Source organism: Homalodisca vitripennis, chromosome X, assembly GCF_021130785.1.
Source record: "Homalodisca vitripennis isolate AUS2020 chromosome X, UT_GWSS_2.1, whole genome shotgun sequence".
Taxonomy (NCBI): Eukaryota; Metazoa; Arthropoda; class Insecta; order Hemiptera; family Cicadellidae; genus Homalodisca; species Homalodisca vitripennis.
In genome coordinates, this window is record NC_060215.1 from 156,639,498 (window position 1) to 156,661,983 (window position 22,486).

At 35.3% G+C, this 22,486-nt stretch overlaps 1 protein-coding gene across 1 annotated transcript; it reads right to left on the reverse strand.

Moving 5' to 3' along the window:
- Positions 1-11,136: 11,136 nt before the first annotated feature.
- LOC124369694 (keratin, type I cytoskeletal 9-like) lies at positions 11,137-16,316 on the reverse strand. The gene is made up of 2 exons (XM_046827747.1): positions 15,563-16,316; positions 11,137-11,443 (listed from the first exon to the last, which is right to left on the reverse strand). The coding sequence occupies exons 1-2, from the start codon at positions 16,258-16,260 to the stop codon at positions 11,137-11,139; spliced, it is 1,005 nt and encodes a 334-aa protein (XP_046683703.1). The 5' UTR covers positions 16,261-16,316.
- Between the last annotated feature and the right edge of the window lie 6,170 nt (positions 16,317-22,486).

The following is a 22,486-nucleotide window of genomic DNA, read 5'->3' on the forward strand; positions in this document are numbered from 1 at the left end:
ATCCCATTATTCAAAATTTATAATGAGTTGAAAACTGCCTATAAAACATATAATAAGCGACCCAGTATAAGGTAAACATCTTCTATTCAAAACAAAATATATTTGACGAATTAAATGTGTTCTACTTTAACTTAAACTGTTCTGTTAAACACATAGTGTTCTTAATATAACTCACTCGAGAACATAAGAAATAAAATAAGATAGAAAGATGTACCCTATTAATGACCTTCTCGCGTCACAACGGGTTGTTATTTCCCCGAGTAAGCACCCTCATGTTTAACTGAGCGCCACACATTGTAAGTACATTGTCGAGATTAGTAAGAAGCTAGTAACAGGTGTATAAGCTCAGACACGTTGCCAGAGAAACGCGCTCGACCGTGCATGCCTTCTCGCGTCACAACGGGTTGTTATTTCCCCGAGTAAGCACCCTCATGTTTAACTGAGCGCCACACATTGTAAGTACATTGTCGAGATTAGTAAGAAGCTAGTAACAGGTGTATAAGCTCAGGCACGTTGCCAGAGAAACGCGCTCGACCGTGCATGCCTTCTCGCGTCACAACGGGTTGTTATTTCCCCGAGTAAGCACCCTCATGTTTAACTGAGCGCCACACATTGTAAGTACATTGTCGAGATTAGTAAGAAGCTAGTAACAGGTGTATAAGCTCAGACACGTTGCCAGAGAAACGCGCTCGACCGTGCATGCCTTCTCGCGTCACAACGGGTTGTCACATTTGTATGTCCTTTGTTGAGGCAAAACTCGGCCGAGTGATCTTTTATCTTTGCCTGAGATCTACACATTACATATCTTACGTCATGACAGGAGAAGAGCGGCTCACAGGTGGGTCGTAATTACCACTAAAGTACGGTCTCTCTCTATCTCTCCATCACTCTCTGTATATAAATCACTTCCGCGATTTGACCTAAGATTCTTTCCGTATGAATTGAATGACCTAACTATACAACCGTTTCAAACCTAATCATACAATTCTAAGTAACAACTTAACAGATTACTTTCTTCATCGATTTGAAATATTTTAATTTATAATTCAATATCAGTTTCATTAAAAATAAAGAACTTGGTAGAATGCGATAAATTAGAACTCTATCTATCTTCGCTTTTTCATGGGATTTACCGGAAAAGTTAATCACGCCCTTATGTGTTTCAACTAATAAAACCAATTCGAAGAGCTTTTAATAAATAATTTGAGGACGTACTAATGGAGTGTCAAAACTTTTACAACTAAGCTTTATAGAATGAATCAACAATAATATAAAAGGATGCATAGCAAATTTAAATATTCTCAATTTATTAATCACTGATACATTAAAATAAGTTATAATAATAAATAATAATGTGTATGAACGCATTCACATACATATGTTCCTCTATGTAACCACAAAAACTCCACGAAAAGCATGATTATGTTACGTCATATACAAATATAAATTACCACCTTACCCTTTTCATCACCTTTTAATAAATAATGTATTATTTTTAAATGGAAGTATTGCTAAAAATACAGTAAAATTTCTTTTATTACACTATAAATTGAAATATTTGGCAGCTTAGAGGGAGAATAAACGTATTTTATGGTAGGCATTATTCGGCAAAAACGATTTATAAGAACTGAAATGAAAGTGAGTGTGAGAAACTAAGCGCCAAACGATGAGAAGAGAGCGAGCTTTTGAATCATTGATAAATGGAATTCAGGTCACATTCCGCCTGACGAATACATGCAACTGCTTTTTGACTGATGGATATTTTATAGATGGAGTATTTGCCATGGGTGGGAATAAAAGCTCGATTAACAAAAAAATACGGAAAGCTCAGTTTAGAAATCAGAGAATCCAAACGCTTGATATTTTGGCGATGATGGAAACCATTTAAATGTCCGCAGAAATCTGCGATCTCGAATTACTTCTGTCAGCTATTCCAGAGCTATAGTACAGACTTTCATCGAAACTAATGTCCATTTCAAAATTGTTGGCATTTCCGTCACGTATAGCCTAGTATCAATCTCTGCTCTCATATATTCAGGCATTTGAAACTTTATATTCGGATCTACGTTAGATACTAAGCTTAATATAGCAGTGTAACATTCCCTAACCATTACTACTGAGTGTATCATATGACTAAATTGTATTTGTTGATATAAAGCATTTATTTATTTACTAACAGATACACCAATTTTAAATATATACAACAAAGTGGCAAGATTGTCGTCTCTATCACAAAGAATAAAGGTTTAATGTTTATCACAAGAATCAAATACACCAATTCATTAACAATAAAAATTATTAAATTATAACAATAATAATAAATATTGACAATACCTAAGCAAGATAATAACAAACTATAATTAATTACTATAGATAATATTAATAACAATGAATAATATGGTGTTAAAATATTACAAAATTTGCAAATAGTAGTAATAATAAATCAGTTTAGGTGTTATGACCGTATATTTTAAAAGAATAATAGCATTTTGAATACTTGAAATCGAGATATATATATATATATATATATATATATATATATATATATATATATATATATTAAAAAATAGAACAGTACGTTTCGAGAATTATATGCCCTCTTCATTAGGTGTCAAACAAAAACGTACGGCGGTTAAAAATAAACAAAACCTAAAACTAAAACGTATGGCAACAGTATGAAGTTTAGACTGATGATAATGAACCCGAGTGATGTCACTGCACAGAACCAAGAGCACAAATAACACGTCACACGCACTATGTCAGGTGGGATACTGGGGAGAATGAACCCGAGCGATGTCACTGCACAGAACCAAGAGCACAAATAACACGTCACACGCACTATTTCAGGTGGGATACTGCTGAGAATGAACCCGAGCGATGTCACTGCACAGAACCAAGAGCACAAATAACACATGTCTCACACGATGTCATCTTTGAGAATCAGTACGGTTTTTACAAGGTAAGTCGACCTGCTATGCTATGAACTCCTTAGTGTCGTACTCATTGTATCTGCTCTTGATAGAAAGAGAGCACCATCGGTATATTTTGTGACCTTGGAAATGCCTTTGACACTGTTAATCATAATCTCTTGATTTATAAACTTGAAGCCTGCGGTGTCAGAGGCATACCTCTTAATTGGTTTGATTATTCTTTGATATTCTTATTTAAATAACATGAAGCAGTACGTGAAAGTAACCCACAAATATAGAGAGACTGTTTCAGACTTGAGTGAGGTCGGAGCAGGCGTCCGACAATGGTCGATTTTGGGACCGTTACTTTTTATTGTATTCGTCAACGAACTTGGAAATCGTGTTGAGGGCTATCTTCAGGTTGAGGGGGGTACGGGAAAGTACGCTGAATATACTCGTGTTGTCTTTCATGCACGTTGTCTGGAATCTCATCCAGAAACGTTACGAATTACCTTGGACCAACCTCATTCATAAGTTTTAATAAATGATCTCTTAGTAAATTTCGTTAAAACTAAGATAATAAAACTTGAACTGGTGAATAGGTTTCATGAGACATTTAATTTCAATGAGAATTCTCTCGTATCTTCAGATCATGTCTTGTCTTGGGTGTCTTTAGGTGTGATTCTGACCTAAAGTGGAACTCTCAAATTGATCAAGCTTGCATTCGCCTTGCCAGGGCGATATATTGCCTTTGGTATATATCTAGTTAGTTAAAAACTGTATAATTCGGATAAATGTACCCTGCTCTTAGCTATGGAGTCACGTTGTAGGGCGGCTTTTGAATCCTATTTGGCGAGACTTTTTGTGTTTAAAAATTGCGCTTAAGATTATCTGCGGCCTCAGACGAAGAAAAAGTTGTAGAGGATTTTAAATTGAGAACAATTCTTAACTTATACCCTTTTTTGTCAAATGTATTTATATTTTTGTTTTCAACAATAAAAGCCTATTTTCTGAATATTTCCATCAGCATAATACAAGGCTAAAAACATTTGAATAATTCCTAAACATAGATTCAATCTCTTCAAAAGTTTTGTGTGGAAGTAAACAGGGAGCACCCATGAGTGCGTTTATATTTAATTATATTATTATATTTGGGACCGAAAATATTTAATTTCTTGCCTTACACCATAAAATTTTACAACTTGTCTGAATGTTTTAATTGTTATTCATAGTCTCTCGTAATTTTAAAAGATTTTAACAGTAATTTAAGAAATAGTATTTGTTACACGTATTACTTTGTTCTAAACATTGTAACATGTCTATGAACAATACATTATTCTATTCTATACTTTCTCCGAGAATGAAGAAGAGAACCAAATTCGCACTAACGTAGGTCATAACGAGTAAAGTATGTTTCTATAAGTAGGTCATTAATATATAGTGTCCATCCAGCGGTAGAGTGAACTGGATTATGTCATAAAAAAATTAAAGTACGGTTTTCTTTGAACTGAAGCTCGAGAACGAGAGAATATACAGTCAGCCTGAGAGTGTACGTTTTGTTGGACATAGGCACAGACAGACTAAAGCCTGGGTTTGGCCAACACAGCGGGTGGGGTTATCTACATATCGGCTTATGACGCGTGACGCGGATTTGTGAACATGATTGCAACAACAGTTTAACGTAGTTCACAGATTTTGTGATTATAGCTTAAATAGCTAATGTTTCACACCACTTTATGATTCAATGTAACAAAATTAATAACGGATTTCACATATCTGAAAATTGTTTACTGCATACTCAAGAAAACTATTATAAATACTTGAATATTAACAAAATTTTATAATAAAACCGCACACTTCCAATATTTAAAAAGGGGAAAAACGTTTTATATTTTATGTCCAAGATTAGTTCCTACAGACAGAATAGCAGAAAACATTTTATGTAATATGGCAGTTGCTCATTGTAAATGTACTGTTTTTATATATATTAAGTGGTTTTATTTTCGAGACTTATTTAATACTTTCAACACTAGATTAATTGGAAACTAAAAGGGTTGTAATTAATACCCAAAATGTCTAAATCTATTGTGTCTGTGCTCATTTTCAAATACTTATTTTAATTGTACGAGTTTATGATTAGTTGTTAAATGGTATAATATAATTTGCAATTTGTATGCAATCATGTACATCTAACCATTGGCTGTTTTTTTTTTCAAAGTGTATTGTATTGTGTATAACCACTTAAAAGTTTGTATCTTCTCGTATCATTCTCTTTATGTTTATATGAAAAAGTTGTTTGAAAAATCTAATTCGAGAAGTACCACAAGAACACCACAGTTCGGTACGGAAGAAAAAATAGTATTTATTTCGTGGGATCGAAAAATGGTTAAAGTTATCGACCGAGTTAGAAGCCATCCCGATTGTTTGCATTTCAAATGCATTTCAAGTTGAATCTCTGTCCGCTTTAAAGTGTAATGTAAACAACGGAATGGTTCCATCGTTTCTCACGGTTTCCAGCTTTTTCTTCCGGATGTCTGATTCCGCATTATTTATCGATTTGCAGTGATAAAATGCCACAAACTTTTGCCTCTAATCGAATATGACACGCCACATGTGACGCCTCTATGGCACGCCACATATGATGCCTCTATGACACGCCACATATGACGCCTCTATGACACGCCACATATGACGCCTCTATGACACGCCACATATGATGCCTCTATGACACGCCGCATATGACGCCTCTATGACACGCCACATATTATGGCGCCTCTATGACACGCCACGCCGCACCGAGCTATCACTCTTCAGCAGGAGTTTTAATTTTATGTGAGAATATGACATTTTAATCCGATCGAAGAAATGTTTTCAAGACAATATCCGGCCACTCTTACGTCCTCATTTTTCAAGTGGATTAGCAGATGGCTTTTCAATTCTTAATTTTCAATTCCTGTCACTTTAAACTAACCAAAATACGTAGAAGGTTCCCTCATTTTAAATTGAAGTTCAAGTTCAAAACTCTTTATTCAAGTCAAAATTTCAGTAGTATATAAATCTTACAGATCGCAATGCGCCTCACAGCGCGCTTGCGGGAAAAGTAGGTCTAACTCCGGAATCATCAATGCCGGAATATTTCACATTAGAGTTATATTAGTAATTTTTCGATGCGGTTTGAACCGGAATACCGAGCTGATCCATATTCAAGATCGGTTTAACGAAACTCGACCGAAATTGTAATAATTAGGAAAACGGTTTCTCGTTGCTGAAGGCCATAGTGTTACTTTTTAGCTCTGAAATATTTTGATTTAATAACGTAATCCACCTAAATAACTGTCGTCCTTTATAAGTTTTGTGTGGAAGTAAACAGGGAGCACCCATGAGTGCGTTTATATTTAATTATATTGTTACTGTATTTCACATCATAATGGTTCTTTTGATACAAAAGGTAAAGGACAACACAAAAGGAATTCTGTTGGAAGGACGTGGAATTGTTTTCCTCCCCTACATTTCACCCCTTCCTTCCACCTCCATCCTCCTCACCCCATTACCAATCAAATATTCATCACTCTAATGACCGGTGGCTGTTTATTTTCTGAATTCTTTATGTAGCCATGAGTGTATCTCATATAGGGTTACCTATTATCCAACTGTTTGGGTGCCACTTCTGTAAACTGTCCCCCCTGGTGTGTTAACTAATTGCTAAATTTAATTTAATTTACTAATTATTAACTGATGACTATAAATATTTTCACTGTTGAAAAATCTTATCGCGGAATTTCAATTTGGTATTTTCAGTTGGAAAGTAATAATAAAGAAAATTGATTAATTTTTACTTTACATATGCTACTCACAAGACTTACAATAAAAAGAGTATTATTTTTTAATCATCAAAATTACTATCAGTCTTGTTGTCAAAATCATGTGACAGCGCAAAATTACAAATATTTTATACTGTTTACTATGTATTCCTTGCTGTAAAACAAATTAATGTCAATATAAAGGTAGGTGTGTGTTAAGCAAAAATTGAGTTAAAATTGATTTTCAGGAAGAATCACTTTCTGAAAATAAAATTCACAACGCACTAATTTGAATGTGCATAATTCAAAGGTGTTTAGTTTACGTACTTATTGTAAAAAATTATAATAGTGTAAGCTGTAATTTAGTGTCATCTACCAGCTGATCAATGAAGTGCCAAGTGAGTATCTTTGGGCTGGTAACATTTGTAGCCTCACGTCTTATAAAGGTCGGTATGAAGCATGAATTTAAGTATGTATTAATAATCAAGCTTGTTAATCTATCCTTAATGAGAAAACGAGTAGGCAGGTTTTAGTGTTTAAAATGCCCTGAAAACTATATTAGGCTAAACATTTATTTTCTACTATAAATACAATGTCTTGAAAAGTAAACCCAAGTGTTAACTGTAACTGGCTTCACTCTACACAAGTTTCCCATTTGTAGTGTAAATTATTATTGGCTATTAATGCATCAAATTATGTGGCTATTATGACGGTCTGAGCAGGTCTGAAAGATCCTTCTACAAACGTGGTTCAAAAATTACAGTTACTGTGCATTATTTTTGAAAAATAAATAAAAGTTTAGGGCTACTAAAACATTTCAGGCGTTAGAAACGGTCCTTGCAACAAACAAATAATGCAGCATTTTAAGAAAGACAAATATATACATATTTTGCATGGAAGCATGCTAGGTTTAAATCGGAAATCGCTTAAATGTTGGGTTCGATTTTATTTAATTTTTTTTTTTTCAAGTATATAATGTAGACTTTTGTTGTGTTTTATTGCTAGGAAAAATATAAAAATACTTTAATCCCAGGAAGGTTCACTCCTGCCTCGTTTGTACCTTCCAGTTGAACTTACACTGGGTACAGCAAAAACCAATGTGAATTACGTTTGGTCAACCCTATGGTGGTCCAGGAGCGTCCTTAACCTAAATATTAGGATATATGGTGGATCGATAGGTCAGGCGACTGTTGGAGGGGTGGAGCTTTAGGCGGTTACTGGTCGAAGCATGAGGGAATACTCTCCCGTATTCGCTTTATCTGGATAAGGCTGGAACAATGGTCAGCCTCGTGATCGCTATCTCATCCATCAGGAGGTGGACTCTACCCCAACGTCTATCCTGTCAGTCTGAAAGTAAGCGCCATGGTCCTTTGAGGACTAAGTGCAATGAGGGATTTACTCAGCTTCTTGTATTAAGTGAATAAAAGAACACACTTTCGGCTACGTTTTCGATAAGATTAGTAAACATTGTACACTGATACTTAACTAAAGTGCTTTATCAAGCTTCTTCAGGCAACCGTCAAAGCACACCTGGAACAAAATCAGATAAGACAAGTAAACATTTTAAACCGATATTTAATTAAAGCGCTGTAATCACAGTGTACTGTAAAAACCGTGCAACAATGCACGAAACTTTGTACCCAAAATTAAGCTATACTGTCTGTGTGTTGTGCGTGCCAACTTTATTATCCTATTTTTCTTTATCAATATATATTGTTTTTGTTTTATTAGAAGTAAAAACTTGAAGTTTAAATAAAAAGAAAAAATTAAATTACGCCATATTACTAAAAATTACACATACGTGTTGTAATTTAGCAAGATCATTATATGCAGATATGCTCGTGTTGTGTGTTCGTATGGGTGTGTTTCTATAAATACGAAAAAGTTAAGAAAACCCGTTCTATTATTATCATTTATGTCTTGGAATGCATATCAGCTTCACTTGTACCAACATGTTTTGAAACAAACATTTAATCACGTGTATCCCTTTCAAAAGGAAAGAAATTTTCTTTCTTCGATAATTTTGGCTGAGGCTGTAAGGTCGTCAACCACGAAAAAGGCAAACTCCATCGACAATGACGAGTGGAGGTTCGAGCTCACAAAATACCAGAGTAATAAGTAGCGTAAGCGTCGTAACGACCTTGACGACTTCGATTATCCCTCTCCCAAATTATAACAAGTCAAGATCGTCGGTACTTCCATTTTCTTCCAAATTTGTATTTATATAGAATAGAACGAAAAGAGGGATTTAATTGATTTTAGTAACAGATGTGTTTGTATAAGACAATTTCATATTAGCTACGTACAGGTGGACTGAGTGAATGTAAAAGATCTGGGCTGCTACCTGGGGGACTGCTTTACTGATTGCTACACAGCGGCTTGTGACAGAGGCCCCCGCCGTACCTTACAGCGATTACAAATAACGCTCGTACTTTTGGTTCGTACTTTTGGTTGCTAGTCATTTCCCGAGTGTAAGCGGTCAATATAAACATAATTTGATCATCAAATCGGCGTATTTTTTATTAAAAAGTATTTTACTACAAAGCCTGTATTACTACAATAAATCCATTACTGATGAACCCCTATCACTAATTGCCTCGCACCGTTCTTTACACAAATTCCTTGTTTTTACAACATTATTATTCTATTTTTTTGATACAGCGTAATAAAATAAACTTTCTTAGTCCTATAAAGATGCATAGTCCTGCAACTTTGAGTTCATATATAACTTATTTGGATGTTGTGTCGCCATAGAATAATATATGTGCCATGTTTTGTATTTTAACTTATCATACAGAAAATTAACTATAACTACTTATTCCTTAGTATTTATTAAATGAATGAAGTGAATAAATATGTTAAGTAATAATTAATTAATTAACGTAAAACGTTGGTGTTGCATATGCAACCTTACAGTCGACTGGAGTAACGCGCTGCCTGACTGACTATTTCTTAAGTTACTGGGAATCATAAGACAACGTATGAATGAACTAACTCACATCGGCAGCGTTATTTGCCATGTGATGCTTTCAACTTCTAGGTCACAAGGGAAATAGTCCCATAAAATCAACTGATTTTATCGGTAATCTACGGTGCCCACATTCTCCCCTTTCCTTATCTAGATAATGGAGTTTTCATCCTAGGGCGCAGGTCTCCATCAGGAACCAATTGTTTGGCCCTATCCATGAATAGGTGTTTGTTCATTACCTGCAAAACAAGAGATGGAAGTAAGTTTGAATTCAAGATTGATATTACGGTCGGAACCAAGATCTCGTACGAAAACCATCAACGTTCTAATTATGCTAGTTGAAATGTGTTTTAGATGAATTGTTCGTAAGATTTACAAAAATTGATAAATAGGCCTGTATCTGTACGTTAAAGGCTATTAAAAAACCCTAATGTGGTTGTAGATGGTTAGAATCTGAAATGTGAATATGATCAGCTAGGTCAGCCTAATGCGTAATCCTTACTCGTTATAAATGCATTAACTGTTGATGGAGGAATACAGGTGACATTGCTCTATTACCATGATCATCATATCTGCCTCGTGACTCCAGTCACCTAAACAGTTTGCAAACTCAACTCCCTGAACTACTACTATCGTTGGGTTATACACTGTCTTTGTTTACATGCAGTTATTTTAGGAGTAATGTAGATGGAATAACATATTCACTGTTTGCGTGATATATTTTGGAACTGTTACATTAGAATTATACAATGGACGCACGTCTTTGTCACAAACTATCATGCACTGAAGGAGCATACTGTCACACACTGAAGGAGCAAAATGTCACACACTGAAGGAGCAAAATGTCACACACTGGGGGAGCAAGTTGTCACACGCTGGAGGAGCAACTATCAAACACTGGAACACTGGAAGAAACAACTGTCACACACTGGAGGAGCAAACTGTCACACGCTGGAGGAGCAACTATCATACACTGGAACACTGGAAGAAACAACTGTCACACACTGGAGGAGCAAACTGTCACACGCTGGAGGAGCAACTATCATACACTGGAACACTGGAAGAAACAACTGTCACACACTGGACGAGCAAACTGTCACACGCTGGAGGAGCAACTATCATACACTGGAACACTGGAAGAAACAACTGTCACACACTGGAGGAGCAAACTGTCACACGCTGGAGGAGCAACTATCAAACACTGGAACACTGGAAGAAACAACTGTCACACACTGGAGGAGCAAACTGTCACACGCTGGAGGAGCAACTATCAAACACTGGAACACTGGAAGAAACAACTGTCACACACTGGAGGAGCAAACTGTCACACGCTGGAGGAGCAAACTGTCAAAATGCTTCCGACAGTGTATTTCTTTACTATGCGCTAACCTGTCAACCTAATCTCTGAGAGTATCAAGGAATTACTATTAAACTCAAATCTTTAATGCTCCATGGTTGCCTACAAGCGTAAGTGCTGCAGTTCCACTCCTCCTGCTATAGTTCCTCCTGCTCCTCCTGCTTTAGTTCCTCTCGCTCCTCCTGCTATAGTTCCTCCTGCTCCTCCTGCTATAGTTCCTATCGCTCCTCCTGCTATAGTTCCTCCTGCTCCTCCTGCTATAGTTCCTCTCGCTCCTCCTGCTATAGTTCCTCCTGCTCCTCCTGCTATAGTTCCTCTCGCCCCTCCTGCTATAGATCCTCTCGCTCCTCTTGCTATAGATCCTCTCGCTCCTCCTGCTATAGTTCCTCTCGCCCCTCCTGCTGTAATTCTATCAGGTTCACGAGTCATCGGGCTCGACCTTGTCTACTGCGTTCTGTGAAATATGTTGCCGGTTTTATTGGTTTCCATGTGTATTTTTTAAGATTGCGGATACTGATATATAATCAGTCTCCAGATTTTACAATTTCACATTTCATATTCTTATTGGAAATGATAGAGGTATGATTTTAGAAAGTTCTCTTTACAAATATGCTACTATAACGTTTGCACAAAAAGTCAATTACATATGTAAAAAGGAAACAGATGTAGAAAGGTTTGAATTTTTCAACTTACATTTTTATGTATCAAATAAATAATGTTTATTGAGCATGACATAAATTATGTGATATAGGCTTCTTGAAAATTATTATATTTTTAAAATTATTTATAAAGATCCGTTGACAATACTTAATTTTAATATACGGTATTATGCGGTATGATGAAATATTCAAGTGAAACTTAGCTAAAGTTGATCAACCAAATCAAGTTGCCCTTAGAATTTGCAATCCTTAATAGTTTATATCCTTAATTAGGGCTATATAAACCATGATCTGTCAGCATGACCGCATCGGTCACCATGCAACTAGTCTTCCAACAACAATATGTCTGGGGAGTCACATGGCAGCTTTGTGTAGCGCAGTAACACCAGCCTAGCCAGCAAATATCCTGTCTTACTAGGCATGCCTTTGTTAGTAATTCTATTTCAAGTACCTTAAGGAAGAACCGGAATACAAAAGAATGGCTCTTACGTAATTATAGAATAGAATATGAATTTATTCCTTCGATTATTTACATAGTTTTATGTACACAATACAGATTTGGCTCGGAATTTCTAGCCATCGAATCAAGTAGAGATGGCTAGCACAAAATGAAATTGACAAAAAGAAAACGTCTCTTACAGTCTAAATAAACTTAAATCCTAGCGGTCCACCGCAGTGTTCGCAACTAAATAAAATAACATACAATAAATAATAATACTAAACTACACTTAGCAACAAAACATTATTACAAACCCAGAAATTACGTATTCTACAATACAATTAATATATTTTTGTGTATAGTAAGAGTTTAAGACACAGTAGAGTAAAATATAAAACAAAAGAATGATTGCATTCAGGTTCCCTAAAAACATTAAAACTTCAGTGCAGAATCTCAAAAAAACCTTTGTGTCTTATTTTTCTAGAAGCCATCTTTTAACTTCTCTTTTGAAAAAATTTAAGTTTTTGGAGTTTTTAATACTGTGGGGTAACATGTTAAAAACCTTTGGGCCTATATAAATAAAAGTTTTTCCGAACATAGTTTTATTTATTTTTGTTCTTATATAACAGAGTTGGTAGCAGCACGAGTGTAGAGTTGAAATTGTTTATTTCCGTCATTTCCACTTCGGATGTAGAATATTTTCAAAACTTTAAATATAAAAAGGTGTTTGAGAGGGAGGATGTTAGTTACTCGGAATAAAGGTTATGGAGGATTCTCTATGAGGCTTACGTGTGATTATTCTTACAAAATGTTTTTGAATTACTTCTATTGGTTGCAGTGAGACATTGCCAGCTGCTCCCCAGAACTCAATACCGTATATCAATCTTGAATGAATTAACAAAAAATATAAAACTCGGAGTAGTTCGTCATTTAAGAGATTTTGTAAAAAATAGAATGTTCTTATGCTCTTACGTAATTGTGCCTGTAACTGATTAATATGTTGTTTCCAAGAAACATTTTCATCCAAAGTTACACCTAAATATTTAACATGTGCTATCTGTTTAATTTCTGGGCAAAGGCAATTTTGAGTTCTGGAACAATTAAAATAAGTGTGAAATTTCAGTGCATCTTTAAAGTAAAACTGTTTAAGGTCGAAATTTACAAAATTAGTTTTATCAGCGTTAATTATAATTTTGTTATTAGTATACCATGAGCTTAGAGTCTGTAAATCTGCATTAATATGTTCCCAAATTATTTGCCATGATCGCTGTATGTATCGAAGGGCAATATCGTCCGCAAAAGCTACGATTTTTCCGTGAAAGGGTACATTCAATAAATCATTCATGAAAATTATGAACAGGGTTGCTGACAAAACAGACCCCTGTGGTACACCTTTGCAATATAGGCTTTGAATGACTTAAACAATTTTAATTTTAACTTGCTGAGTTCTTCCCGTCAAAAAGCTTCTAAACCAATTTAATGCGTTTCCTCTGATCCCACAACACTCCATCTTGTTTAAAAGAATATCGTGATCAACAAGATAAAATGCTTTAGAGAAATCAACGAATAAACCTGAGGCCTTACTGTTATTATTTATACCATTTAAAATTCCCTCCATGAAAGTTAAGATTGCAGATTCGGTACCTTTACCTTTGGTGAAACCAAACTGTTTAGAAGAAAAAAAATGTATTTTTATTGAAAAAACAAATTAGCCTAGACTTCATACACCTCTCAAACACCTTAGATATTACAGACAAAAGAGCAATCGGTCTATGGTTCTTCACCTGCTCCCCAACGCCCTTTTTGAAAATAGGAACTACAATAGTTTGTTTCAACTGAGTAGGAAACTTGCTAGATTCAAAACTCAGATTAACAATGTAACTCAAAACGTGTGAGATAGTGTCTTTTACGTACTTTATGAACTGTACCGAAATATTTTCTATTCCAGTAGATTTTTATTTTTTAATGAGTTAATTGTGTTTGAAATTTCTAAAGGAGTAACTGGGCTCAAAAATATAGTGTTAGATTGACGGCGACAATGAGCGAGGGTATCAGTGAGTGGGCGGGGGGATAAGGCCTGTTATCAGTTGTTGGGAGATTGACACAAAATACTCATTGAATACGTTGGCTATCGTTTCCGGATCTTCAACAATGCGACCATCCTCTAGCTTTATCTTAAGATTAAGATTCTTATCAGTTTTTTCAATTAGACTGTTTATTATTTTCCACTGCTCTGTAGAGTTTCCTGCATTAATATGAATTAAATTGTGGTAATAATTGTTCTTAGCTTTCTCTATTTACAGATCTAGATCAATTTTAAATTTCGAAACGTAAGTACTAAAAACTGTATCGTATGGTCTTGTTTTTAAAATCTTTGATAACTCATTCCTTTTATCAACTTTTTTCAGAATTAGCTCGGTTATCCAAGGACTTTTAAACTTTGCCTTTTTAAATTTTTTAGAAATAATTTTGGATTTCTGGTTAGAAATTATACATCCATTTAATATATCATAAAATATTCTAAGCGCTATGTCAGTGTCGTCAGTGTTGTACACTTTGTCCCAATTAGTGTTTAACAAACAGCATTTCGCACCTTCAAAATCAACTTTCTTAATAACTGTTTGTTCATTATTTGATAAGTTACAGATATTATGATTGTTCATTACTAGTGCTATTAAACTATGGTCAGTTATATTTAGTTGAAAAATACCTGATTCGAATTTTAATAGATTTTTATTTCTTACAAATATGTGGTCCAAACATGAAGAGTGCTCGACGGTCGACCTCGTGTAATCTGTTATCAATGAGCTAAAACTATTATTGTAAAATAAAGAGAGGTAAGCTTCCGATTCAACGGTAGTCTTTTTAATATAAATGTTAAAATCGCCCATGACTATTGAATTCGATTTAAAACTTACAAAGTGCGGTTCTATCTCGTCGAGAAAGTCTAAAACTGAGAAATTGTGAAATCTATAAACACCGAACAGAGTCATTGTAAGGTTATCAAAATATATTTGCAGCTGTATAACATCTGCAGATCTCATGTTACATTCTACTAAGCTACATTTTAATCTATTAGTAACATATGCTACTATTCCTCCTGATCGGTAAGATTCATTACAATTGAAAAAAGATGTGTAATTAGGAAGTTGGTAATGTGCTATTTCATCGTTAAAAATCCACGTTTCTGTTAAAATTATTACATCTACCTCACGTTTCAATTTTTGTAAATAAATCAATAGTAAATCGAAATTTTTCCTAAGACTTCTAATGTTCTGATGAATGAAGGCTAAGTTAATGTGTCTACTGAGGGGAAAAAGGATTGATCTAAAAAATTAAATGTGCGATTCATTGTAGATATGTATATGTATGTTAATAGCAATAAGAACATTAACAATAACATTGTCTTGTATACCCTGAGACTGTTCACAGCTTTTCTAAGTCAGAACTTAAGTCTATTCTCTTACACTTCTCCCCTTCACTTCTCCGTACGAAGATCCTCCCGTCTCTGCTCCACACGTACTTGTAGTTCTTCTCTCTGGCAGCTTCCTTGGTTTTCGACAGCAGTCGTTTGTTCTCCGGCGAGAGGTGCTCGTTGACAAATACTCTGGTTGACGAGTTGAAGTTGGAGTTGATCTTGTTAGCCATCAGAGGTCTCACTCTCTTGAACCCATTGATCCACTCATCCTTTTCGTCGTAGGAAGTAAATCTCACGACGATTGGGGGCGTCCTCTTCTTGTTGAAGGTCGGAACGCGGTGAGCGGCGACTACCTTTTCTTTCTTCAACTCGACTCCGATGGCTTTTCCGACATCATTTAGTACAGCGTAGATGTCTTCTCTTTGAGTCTCAGGAATACCATCAATCTCTATATTTTGCTTTCGAGAATATTGTTCAATACTCCTCACTCTAACCTCCAGATTAGACACAGCGCTGCGCAGCTCGGCATTTTCCTTTTTTAGTTTAGAGTTTTCGTCCTGGATTACCCTGAGTTGCTTCGAGATACCATACATCAGCTTGTCGTTCTCCTCCACAATACCATTTAGAAACTTGAGCGAGTCTGCCAAACCCGAATTCTCAGTGGTCATTTTCCTCAACTCGGTGAGCATTTCTTTCTTGAAAGCTTCCATGGTATTAATAAGGAACTCTTTACTCACGGTTGTAGTCCCAGACTTGCCGCTACTCAATGAGGAACTCTCAGGCTTACAGGACTCGCAAACCCAGTCCTTCTTAGCTCTTCGGGTTTTTTGCGGGACGCAGTTCCGATGACATACCACTCCACAGTTACCGTCGTGTATACATTTGGGGATCATAAACCGTTTCCATTTAACAATATTCACATGTATCTAAATTATTTTTTATAGTTACATAATTGAGCTATAATATTACAAGTTTATTTATATAATGCACGTTTTAATATACATTTGCTATTTTAAGGGGAGATGTACGCCCTATACCAGCTCATGTTAATTTTCAAACATTTATGTGCCTTTTTCTCAAGAACTATGATACCTAACGAATTTAAATTTTTAGCACTTCTAAAAACATACTATTATACACAAGCCCTGCCACTTTTAAAGATTTCCAATCAATATTTGTGGCTTTAGAAATTTTTTTAAGGATACTCAATATTTTTTTCAATTATTTGTTTTTAAAAAAATTTTCATTTTTTTTATTTTGACCTAGACTTATGAAAGTGGCAGGGCTTGTATGAATAGGTACGTTATATATATGATATAAATTTCATGAAGATTGGACAACTAGTTCCTGAGAAAAAGGAACATTTATGTCAAAAAAGTAAATTTTCGGTAATTCACAAAACACTTTTATGTATACAAAAATATGATTGAAAAGTACCTTTTAAAACATTCCTGCTTCATAGTCTTGTTCCTTGGCCTTATCATCATCAATTAGTTTCTTCCTCACCATTCTTGCCCGTTTCCTAGCTTGCTTTGTCTCTTCTTCACCAGCTTTTTCGGCTTTCCTCACTCGGTCCTCATCAATCTGACGTAGGGTATAAACACAGTTTTGGCCTAGCTTTATACCTAGATTATTAAGCACTTTTATTCTGCCTTGACTTTCTTCATTAAAAGTAATAATACTGTAAAAAACGCCAAATCTTAGTGTTTGCAGGCCTACAAAATTTAATTTAGGTATACGCGTCCACAACACAGAATTAAAACTTTCGTTTAAATTCTGTGTATGATCATGGAGACATTTTTTAAGCAGGTCTGGTGAAAGTAATATTAAAATATTATTAAAATAATATTAAGTAATATCAAAAAGTGCAAGTTATGTATATTAAAATGCTCAAAACAATATCCTATCGTTCAGAACGTCTTCGATACGTCTGACCACGGATCCGTGCGCCCGACTAGCATGTTTATAATTTTTTTTTAGCATATAAATATAACCCAAATATATATATGTATTATATATCACTGAACTCAGAAAAATCTATACTTTAAGATAAAAATATAAAAAAATATTGATTTTTGTTACAATATAGGCGTACATCTCCCATTAACAATAGCAATTTTGAACTATTTTTCACATATTTTTTTGAAATCATTTAAATTTACAGCAATTGTTATATTTTGAAAAATTATTTTTATCAGTACTATTAAGAGGGGGTGAATCTTAAAAAATACCAATAAATGCAATTAAAATTTATTAAATAATAGTATTTCCATGCCGAATTTCAGTCAATTCATTATCCTTTATTTCGATGCTGTTGTTGTTTAAGCTGGTTACTCCCAGGAAATTAAATTATTCTCTTTAAACCCGGTTAATATTTTCACGAACTGGGGTGAGAGCAATACAGTATTTTCTTTAATAACGTGGGGAGAAGGTACGAAAGAGTGGTAAGGTATTGGAAGAATACAATCTTTATTGTAGAATGCTTTTGTCTGTAGACTAGTTTAAATCTTAAGAGAACGTTACAGGTGAGAATGTACATGACACACATGTCCATGAACAGCGTGACACATGTCCATGAACAGTGTGACACATGTCCATGAACAGTGTGACACATGTCCATGAACAGTGTGACACATGTCCATGAACGGTGTGACACATGTCCATGAACAGTGTGACACATGTCCATGAACGGTGTGACACATGTCCATGAACGGTGTGACACATATCCATGAACGGTGTGACACATGTCCATGAACAGTGTGACACATGTCCAATGAACAGTGTGACACATGTCCATAAACAGTGTGACACATGTCAATGAACAGTGTGACACATGTCAATGAACAGTGTGACACATATCCATGAACGGTGTGACACATGTCCATGAACGGTGTGACACATGTCCATGAACGGTGTGACACATGTCAATGAACAGTGTGACACATGTCCATGAACGGTGTGACACATGTCCATGAACAGTGTGACACATGTCAATGAACAGTGTGACACATGTCAATGAACAGTGTGACACATATCCATGAACGGTGTGACACATGTCCATGAACGGTGTGACACATGTCCATGAACGGTGTGACACATGTCCATGAACGGTGTGACACATGTCCATGAACGGTGTGACACATGTCCATGAACAGTGTGACACATGTCAATGAACAGTGTGACACATGTCAATGAACAGTGTGACACATATCCATGAACGGTGTGTGACACATGTCCATGAACAGTGTGACACATGTCAATGAACAGTGTGACACATGTCCATGAACAGTGTGACACATGTCCATGAACAGTGTGACACATGTCCATGAACAGTGTGACACATGTCCATGAACAGTGTGACACATGTCAATGAACGGTGTGACACATGTCAATGAACAGTGTGACACATGTCCATGAACAGTGTGACACATGTCAATGAACAGTGTGACACATGTCAATGAACAGTGTGACACATGTCAATGAACAGTGTGACACATGTCCATGAACAGTGTGACACATGTCAATGAACAGTGTGACACATGTCAATGAACAGTGTGACACATGTCAATGAACAGTGTGACACATGTCAATGAACAGTGTGACACATGTCCATGAACGGTGTGACACATGTCAATGAACAGTGTGACACATGTCAATGAACAGTGTGACACATGTCCATGAACGCTGTGACACATGTCCATGAACGCTGTGACACATGTCCATGAACAGTGTGACACATGTCCATGAACAGTGTGGCACATGTCCATGAACGGTGTGACACATGTCCATGAACAGTGTGACACATGTCAATGAACAGTGTGACACATGTCCATGAACAGTGTGACACGCGGTGAGTAGGTCTACTGTCGAGTTGACACACTACTGTAATGTATAAAGTATAAAGTCGTTCTTGTCGTAAAAGTCACCTTGGATCTTCAGATCCTGATGTGATTCACGTTTACCACCCTATGATGTTCTCTACGTCAGGCGTCAGGAGCTACAGCAGTACTCACTAGTCTTGTGTCGTTAACTTGTTTGAGGAAATATCCACATTCACATTGGATCTGAAACCTGCTTTGTTAATTGCAGGTAGGAATTCGATATGCAGATTGATTGGATACGATTAGGTTACAGTAATGTTGGTTTACAAGACTGTTGTTGGATATTTTATGGCATCTGTCCTGTAGTGACAGAAAATACAATTTAAATTGCGGTATTGCTTTTTTATTGTATCTTTATGTATTTTTTTTACAATATTTGTATTTAAACCCTTATGGATAAATTAATAAAACTTGAAATGGATTTTAACAGTAATAATGCCTATTTAGAAAATATTTTGTGGCCATTTTTAATGTTTTACTTAAAATAACCTAAGATGTAGTTGAAATAAACAAGAATGGCGATTGTTTAGGGAGGTTTGTTTATACCCTATTATTGTCAAGGAATAAACATGTATTTAAACCCCACTTGAGTGTATTTTCTGTCATACAACATATCTTGGATTTGTTCGTAATTGGCCGAACGTTAGACTTGTACGTTTGCATAGAACTTCATTTTAAACAGGCAACAAGAGTTCGATTATGGTTCAAGTTACCCCATGGGATTTGTCCGAGGTGTTTGAGGTAACCATGGTTCAACAAAAAGTAGCAGAATACATAAATTAGAGTACAAGAATGTTCCATTTTAATCATAGAGTACAGAGAAAAAACTGAATAGTCAATGTTAAAATTCGGTGACAAAATTAGATTTCAGAGCACTCTTGCCCTTATTACCTGCACTTATTACCTTACATAGCTTAACGAAAATTTTATTATTATAGCACCACTATCAAACCTAATATGTTACTGCAAAAAATGTGAATTTATCATGTGCCAAGAAATTTCATAAGTTGCATAACACGTGGTTAGGCTTACTCCTTCCTTGTTCTTATTAAATACTGCAATCTTTTGCCTAGATCTAATGTAGGACAGATTTAAATGTAATGGTTACACATTTTTATATTTCTACATCATATATTATAAGACAAGTTCTCAATGTTTAACTGACTTGTAATGACGCGTTTACGGATATAATTTAATCGAGAAAAAAAAACTCTTTAAGACACAGGCTCAATTTGATAAGTAGTTACACATTTCTAGACAGTAGAGAGTAATATGGGGTTCCTGGCTCACTTTTAGGACAGTCCAAAAAATTAACGTAAAATCCGTGTATAACATAAAAGCGTAAAACAAAATCGAGAACAACTTTAAATACACATAAGTTTACATATATTAATTTACATTATGATTGCATGTTTACTGCATTACTGCATTTTAATATGCAGTACATATTAAAATTTTCTGTTAGCAATAAATTAAAAATGTTTTAGTTTGCCAACAAACAAGACTGTACAACTGAAAAAAATAATCTCACCCACTAAACCGTCATACGACATAAGGTTACGACAAATCCATTATTTTATCACATTTCGGGCAAGAAATTCTCCTTCACACTCAAGAACTGTTGATAGCCGTGAGAGTTGTGCGATCGTCAAAAAAACACTTCCTGCAAACACTCACAGGTGGCGAAAGTTTCCCGCAGTTCTGATATCCATATTTTATTGTATATTTATAATTTTTCAATTTTATTCCTCTTCTCTTGCCTAAAAAATTTATAATATTGCCTCTGTTCGTATTTGCATTAAAAAAACCCCATTTATTAAATTTACAAGATTTAAGTAGTTCGTGTTTTATATATTAAATACTACATGTACAGTACTTATACATTTCAAGTATTCACTTTATTGCATTTAATACGGTGTTTAAAAAGTTTTGAAATCGCTAAAAAGTAATAATTCGTTTAACATTTTTTTATTTTCAAAGATCGGAATCGCAATTCAAGATGATAAAAACAATAATAGATTAACATATTCCTATACTGTCGGTGTAGGTGGACGGAGAACCAGAACCTGACATGTTCTTGCTCCTGCTCCTGCTCCAACTCGCTCCTACTCCTGGACCAGTCCTGCACCTGCTCCTGATCCTGCTCCAACTCGCTCCTAATCCTGTACCTGCCTTGAACCTGCTATTGCTCCTGCTCCAACCCGCTCCTACTCCTGTACCAGTCCTGCACCTGCTCCTATGAAGAAATATTTTGCAAGTAGATGTAGCCTAATCGTACATAGATAGTAAAAAATGTAAAAGCAAAAGATACGTGGAACTTTCCTCAGCTGTTGTGTTTAGTCCTTACCGCACAAAGTGAAGATAAATAATTAACTATATTTGGGACATAATATTTTGTCCTCTTCGATCCAGAGCTGAGTTTCGGTTTTGAATGCACCATGTAAATAGTAAGCGAGCGGAACATTTCGGTTTTGAATGCTTGCTAAAAAATTATTTATATTTGTTATTTACCTGTTCGTTTTGTTCCAATTTCATTTCACCACTACCGGTCCAACACATCGATGTATATGGGGTTCAAGCAACCATCTCTATTTATTTTTTTGTTTTGTTTAAATTTCATATCACCAGTATCGGTCCAGCACATCGATGTATACGAGGTTCAAGCAACCACCTCTATTTATTTTTTTGTTTTGTTTAAATTTCATATCACCAGTATCGGTCCAGCACATCGATGTATACGAGGTTCAAGCAACCACCTCTATTTATTTTTTTGTTTTGTTTAAATTTCATATCACCAGTATCGGCCCAGCACATCGATGTATACGAGGTTCAAGCAACTACCTCTATTTATTTATTTTTTTTTTTTTTTTTTCAAATTTCATATCACCAGTATCGGCCCAGCACATCGATGTATACGAGGTTCAAGCAACCACCTCTATTTATTTTTTTTTGTTTTGTTCAAATTTCATATCACCAGTATCGGCCCAGCACATCGATGTATACGAGGTTCAAGCAACCACCTCTATTTATTTTTTTTTGTTTTGTTCAAATTTCA